Consider the following 6,656-nt stretch of genomic DNA (forward strand, 5'->3'; position numbering starts at 1 on the left):
TAGAAAAACCAGATAATATGAAAACTTACTTAACTTGATCAACGATGGTGACCCTTGCTTTTGGGTACATTGATTATTTCCAAGAAAAATGGATTTATAAAACAAGAATTAACACCCAATATAAAACCCAAAACCACATTAAATAAAAACAAAAAATTAAGATTGCTTACCTTGGAACATAGTGTTATATACTCACTGGATTCTGTAAATTATTGATGTCTCTGTTGGATTTGATAATGTGGAAGACGAAGGTTAAAGAAATTGCCTCTTCAATACACACTAATTTTTCCTTTTCTGTTTTTGGTCAGAGTCACAGAAGGTGATTTTTTTCAATTTTTTTCTTTCAATGAGTTTATAGAAAAAAAAATAAAAATGCCTTTTGTTAAATTTATCGGCATGGTAAAGTATGTTACTTTGAAGGTGGAATTAATAACCAATAAATTGAAACTATAAGATTGATCAGTGTTATTTCTCCATGGATGGCCATTGTTAACCGTACCCTATGTTTTATAATGTTCTACACTAACTTGGAGGAGGATCGAGAATACAACGTGCAAGTAGTTTTCGAGTTGCACCGACGCGAACATAGTATGGAACTATAGACTGATAAAAGTCAACTATTTTAAGTATATACATCAAGTAGAAAGTTATGATTTTATTGTTAAACACGAACATAAATTGATTACGTTGTAAAATTCTTTTTATGAACAAATTAGTTTAAATTATATAATACTATATATTTTACTATAAAAATTTATGGAAGTACTTCGACACCTTATTATGGACTGGAGATAAAACAGTTTAACAATACATTATACATGAAGACTCTTCCGAGTAATGGGTCATCTAAAATTAACGTAAGCTTTAGTGTATAGAATTGTCATTACAAATTATTATATATACTATTGTTTACTAATATTAATTAATACAATTACAACTATCATACCACACATTTTCTACTCGCCTTTATTATCCATAAACGAATTATAAAAAAAAATTACAGTTTTATTCTTTAAAATTACAGTTTCACTAAACAATAAACTTAATTTTTGAAAGCAATCTCGCACGTATGTGCAGGTCAGAATCTAGTCTCTGATATTTTAGCGACAATTCTTCTTCTTAAGATAATGGTAGTTAAGTCAATTACTTATTTATAGAGAGTATTTTAATAGATAGACACTATGAGAGAGTATTTTTTTTTAAATAAGCACACCATAAGTGAAATGACCCTTTATTAAATTAATAATAAAACAAATATATATTGTATTAAATATATGTATAGCTCTATCCATGTTAATTTAAAAACACCAAAAAAATATAAAACTAATATATTGTTTTCAAAATTGCAATAAAATTCAGAAAAACATAGTTTTAAGATAAAATTCATGATTTTATTAAAAATTTGTACATTATTTATTGTAGAACATCACAAACTTTCAATTTAAATGTTTAAAGAATAATTTACATGCCTCTAAAAATAATTGTGATAAGCAAAATCAGGTAGAGAGTAATTGGTTTAGACGGGAAGTAATCAGATTACACTGAGAGAGTAATCGCATGGCTAATTTTTTAAAGGGATTAGTCAATAGTCATTAAACAAGGCTGACATAATGGAACTAGCGATTTCACCCAGTAATCATAACTAAGAAGAGAACTTTAGAACTAAGGTTGCAGCATTCAAGATTATATAATATTGTTATTTTTTGCATCAATAAAAGCATCATTATACTTTCATTAAATATTACATGTGTCTACAATGTAATATCTAAATAGCGTTATTATGCATAGCAACCACATGCTTTTTCAGGGGCACCGGGTGCTTCTTGAAAACAACTTCCGTGATGGAAGCCCATTTCCATGCATTTTTTGTTGCAGTCTGGAATTTTTGAGCAAGAACCTATCACCATATGTCCATGATTTTGCGAATCGTCAGCTTCCACAGCATCTGTGATATTAAACAAATTATTTCCAAAACACAATATATATAATATAGAAATGAGCATATCATATAGGTTTAAATTGAAAATGTAGATTTTTTTTGTTGCGTACATGGAATCAAGCTAACAACCAAACATAAGAACACAAAACAGAAACATTTGCATGATGAAACCATTTTTCTTTTCGGGTGAATATAATCGAAACACTTACAGAGTTATATACATAGAAATAAGATTCCTTCATTCATGTAATATCCTATTATATTTGGTATTATTTTTATTTGTATAACAATTTGGTCAACCTTTAATTTATATTATTTATATAATACATGATGGTTGACTAAATAACTTCCAACATATTTGGCTACACATTTATGTTCTCTTTTGTATGGTACTAAAAGACTGGAAAAACATGACCATCATTTTTAAAATCAATTGAGTGGTCACATAGAAATGTTATATATACAAATAAATTAATTAATTCATGTATATTCAACATTTGTTCAACCTTTAATTTATTACATATAAAAATATATTAAGGTATATACGTAAATAGTTTGGATGAGTCTCAATTGATTGGATGAATTAAGGAGACTGTAAAACGGCCAAAACTTACATTAATCAACCAAAAAATATAGGAAAAACAATTACCAATTACCAAGTTTTGTTTGTCTTTTTTTTGCAATTACATATATTATATATATTTAAGATAGTGTAAATTTAAAATCATGGAATTTTCTATATAAAATTTTCTTAATTTTCTTAATCATGGTCATTTATGAAATTTGATTGATACATTTTGCACTTATCTGTTGAGTCTGATGTATAAATATTTTTGTGTTCCATTTTCTGTTCATATTTTTTTTAAATGTTTTTTTTTCTAAAATTGTGAAAGATCATACAGTATTAGGGTTACATTGTGGTATAATGTTCTTCTTGTCTTCATAATTTATTGCAAATGGTAGAAAACAATATGATTTAAAGGTAAAGTTCAGAGATCTTTATCTAGCCAAGTGTATAGTTAGAGGTGTCAAAATGGGTCAAGTTTCATGGATCAATTCAATTCAATCCAACCCATGAACCCTAATGAGTTATCGATTATCGATTCTACGTTGGTTTATGTCGGGATTGTGACATGTGTTTGAGATATAATTGAACCGATTCAAGAGAACTTTTTTTTCTTTTGTGTGTAAAACATCATTGATAATGTAATTTGTTGAGTTAACCATTTAACCATTTAACTCATTAGATTAATGAGTTCATAGGTTGACCCAACTCATTTAGATTAATAAGTTGGGTCAACCTATGAACTCATTTAATCTAAACTCATTAGGTAATAAAACTGAGTTGAGTTAATCATTTTGACACCTCTATGTATAGTGCATATCATTCATGAAAAATATCTTGAATGTAGCTCGATCTTTAAATGTGCCAATATCAGTTTCGATAAGAGTATTGAAGTGATGATGTTACAATGGCTGTTTTACTTGCGAAAACAAGTCCTTCATGAAAAATATTCTTATGAGACTCTTGCTAGTAAAGTGCCTATCAACATTTTTTCTTAGAGGTTTTGGTAGCTATTGTTACTATTCTTCTTCTCCTAAACAAAACATTAATCTCAACCTAGAGCAAAGGCTTGTGTGAAATCACGGTTATACAAGATACACGGTATATTTCTTTGTGCATCTTCTAAACACCACAGTAGATACAAAAGACTCGTCTTTAGTCTCCTGCACCCTTTGATGATCATATGCATTCTTATGACAGAGAAACAATTTCCCAAAATCTTATTAGTTTACTCTATTAATTATTGTTCTTAACTAATTTGCATCCTTTTTGTCCTCTCTTCTTCTTCTTTATTGTATTTTACATTAATGTTTTGAGCTTTTACAGGTTTCTTTTGTCACCAGGCATAAGAGATGTGTTGAACTTCTGCTGTAAATCACTCTTGTAAATCAATTTTCTTGTTCTTATAAATTTTTAATATTAGTATTCTTGTAATTGAATACGTTTCTTGAATGTTCAATTACAATAAAGTGTCTCAAGATTCTCAAGAGCATGATATGATGTCGCTCAATAAACGTGGATTTCCAAGGCAACAGCTAGTCCGCATCTTCACAGAGACGTTTCGACTTGATAGAGGAAACAATTTCATTTTTCTTCAATAAACAAAAAAACTCAAGAAAAAGAAACAGAAACATGTTATGACGAGAGTTTTCTCAGAGAGAGGTGGAAGTTGAGGCTTCGTCACACGTCTTGCTCATGAGGTTGGCGGAATGATCGGCACTGCAGTAAAGGCTCTCCTTCAATGATTTTGTAGTGTGGACATTGTGGAAACCCATGTACTCCTTCTTCGACCTCTTTAAGCAGATGTTAGCTATTAACTTAAACATCTCTTTCCCCTCCTCGGCGTGAAAGGGTTGGTTTACGTATTCCTCAACCGGCATCCACTGAGAAGCACACAAGAAGTAGAGCTGAGCCATCAAGAGATCTGCAGTAACTAAAATATACTGTAAATAACATATTTACCTTAGCAGCAGAGAGCTCAGATTCTTGTCTCTTGATTTCAAAAGTGCTTGCTTCCAACTCACACACGAAAAATATATCCGTTTTTCTTTGCCAGACTGCTTGGTGGCTTTCCCTGTGAGACACAATCAATAAGTATGATGTCAAAATGAACAGTGGGTACCTAATATATAAGGGAGGGTTGAAGAGATCTTTTGTTACTTGAAAGCCAAGACTTCTACAAATTTTGTATCAATCTGAAGCAAAAGACCAAAAGAAAACACAAAATTTGATTACATTTTAAATACATAACTCAAAAACTAGAACTACGTGTTGGGGTCTAGAGCCGGATACGTACATCAGTTTCTTCTTTTACTTCCCTAATTGCTCCAGCCCATATACTCTCACCCTGTGGATTTGAAATTTTCAGTTCGCCTAGATATCAGAGGAAAGTGCAAAAACATATGCAAAAACAAGGGATCTTGTAGTTGTGTAAGTGCTAATAACTTGCAGTTGATATCTTCATAGTCTATATACCAAGCTGACAAAGATGAGATATTAATTACTAATCTTGAACTCTTTTTAGCATTCTAAATATTAATGTAGGGAAACAAAGATAAGATTACACACACATACAAAGATGTGACAAGATCCCATAAACTCACCTCTTTAATAGTACCGGTAGGCACCTTCCACACATTTCTATCTTTGAGATATCCACTATTCTCTTGAACCACGAGCATCTGGAAATGGAAAATAGTAAATCAAGGTTGAATCAAAAAATGAAATTTTAAGCTCTTATTGTACCAGAGAAGAACGCAGGAGTCCGCTATAAAAGAAACATCATGTAATGTAGAGAAAAAATATAAACTCAAACAGACTATATCTAAAGCCAAAAAATGTTTTATGTTCTCTCCCTTTTGAGCAATTTGATGACTCTTTTTACAGTCCATTTAGATTCAAAGTGATGGGCCATTAGGAAAATTTAAATAAAATATCTTTGTTACCTCTCCGTTCTTGTTTAGGACAAAAGCACCGATCCCAATACGATGAGAAGCATTAGCAGGAAGAGTGCTAGGTTCCTCCCCGAGCCAAGAGGTAAGCATCACGTATTCATGCTCGGCATGATGGTATGTAAACCCTTTCTAACAAATCACCAAACAGAATTTAATCACCAAAGCCCAAAGCTGAACAAAATAATCAAATACAAAACAAAGTTCTCATCGAAATCATAACGTAACCATCTTCTAACCTTGATTGCCGTGTCAACAAGACTCGAACGCTCACGAGACAGCTTTATCCAAATCCCATTCTTCCCCTAACAAATCCATCTCCCAAAAAAGTCAGTCATTGGCATATATAATTATTCAAGTAAATGGAGCAAAACAAAAACCAATAATAGTTTTGACACCAAACATGGGATGTTTTGGTCTAAATCCAGAGGTCCATCATAACATTGGAAAGATTAAATCTTTTTATACCTGATCCTTCCATGCCTTAAGTGAAAGATCAAGCTTCGCATCAAAATCATCAACAGTCATGGATTCCACTTCCATCAAATTCACCACAACACCACCAAATTTGTCTTCTTTTCCATCAAGTAATGAGATTTGGTGAGCTTCATCACCGTCCATGCTGCAGTATCCAAGTAATATGATATATCTGTGACACAACAAAACACCAAAAAGGCAAGAAAAGCAATGTTTTTTTGTCAAACCCATGTCGACAATCCAATTTGAGATTCCAAAATAATTCAAAATACAAAATACCCCAAAATTGAATGCTACTAGTAAAAGAGAAGAACAACCTTGTTAGAAAACTGAGAGACAATTTAGCTTTTTTTTATACATATCCAAGAAGACGACTTTGATAGGTTTTGAATGTCAATGGTCTCAGAAGCAAGTTCATATTTGATTAAATGATTAATGTGAATGTTCTTTCGTGGAACGAAGAAATCGAAAAAAGAAAGGGTTTTTTTTTTCTAATTGAGAAAATGATTAGGTGGTTGGACAATCTTGCTCCGTCAACAGAACAGTCAAAAGGGGCGAGGATTGAAGAAGACATTGGTTCGGTTCGGTCCGTTTCGGTCTTTTCCTTCCAATCTGATTTGGTTTAATACCAAATGATGATGAAACGCGCAGACGCGCACGCGTAAATTCCTTCCAATCTGCCCTTTTAGTAAATTTATACTGACCAATGGTTATTCACCTAATT

General features: G+C 31.6%; 1 protein-coding gene across 2 annotated transcripts; it reads right to left on the reverse strand.

Annotated features, from left to right (window-relative positions):
• Positions 3,902 to 6,453, reverse strand: LOC104747130 (nudix hydrolase 5). Of its 2 annotated transcripts, none has more exons than XM_010468702.2 (9): positions 6,212 to 6,453; positions 5,924 to 6,104; positions 5,695 to 5,760; positions 5,450 to 5,587; positions 5,108 to 5,185; positions 4,801 to 4,851; positions 4,665 to 4,699; positions 4,467 to 4,578; positions 3,902 to 4,387 (listed from the first exon to the last, which is right to left on the reverse strand). In XM_010468702.2, exons 2-9 carry the CDS (start codon positions 6,074 to 6,076, stop codon positions 4,157 to 4,159), a joined length of 864 nt encoding a protein of 287 aa, XP_010467004.1. In that variant the 5' UTR covers positions 6,077 to 6,104; positions 6,212 to 6,453; the 3' UTR covers positions 3,902 to 4,156. The 2 variants fall into 2 exon arrangements, with proteins under 2 accessions (XP_010467004.1, XP_010467003.1); XM_010468701.2 differs by having other exon boundaries at positions 6,250 to 6,452.

Source organism: Camelina sativa, chromosome 15, assembly GCF_000633955.1.
Source record: "Camelina sativa cultivar DH55 chromosome 15, Cs, whole genome shotgun sequence".
NCBI lineage: Eukaryota > Viridiplantae > Streptophyta > Magnoliopsida > Brassicales > Brassicaceae > Camelina > Camelina sativa.

Coding starts and splice junctions, on each gene's coding strand:
- LOC104747130 (XM_010468702.2), bottom strand. CDS start 6,076: ATGGACGGTGATGAAGCTCACCAAATCTCATTACTTGATGGAAAAGAA. Junction 5,588..5,694: donor TTGTTGACACGGCAATCAAG/GTTAGAAGATGG, acceptor GTGATTTGTTAG/AAAGGGTTTACATACCATCA. Junction 4,852..5,107: donor CTACCGGTACTATTAAAGAG/GTGAGTTTATGG, acceptor TCAAATCCACAG/GGTGAGAGTATATGGGCTGG.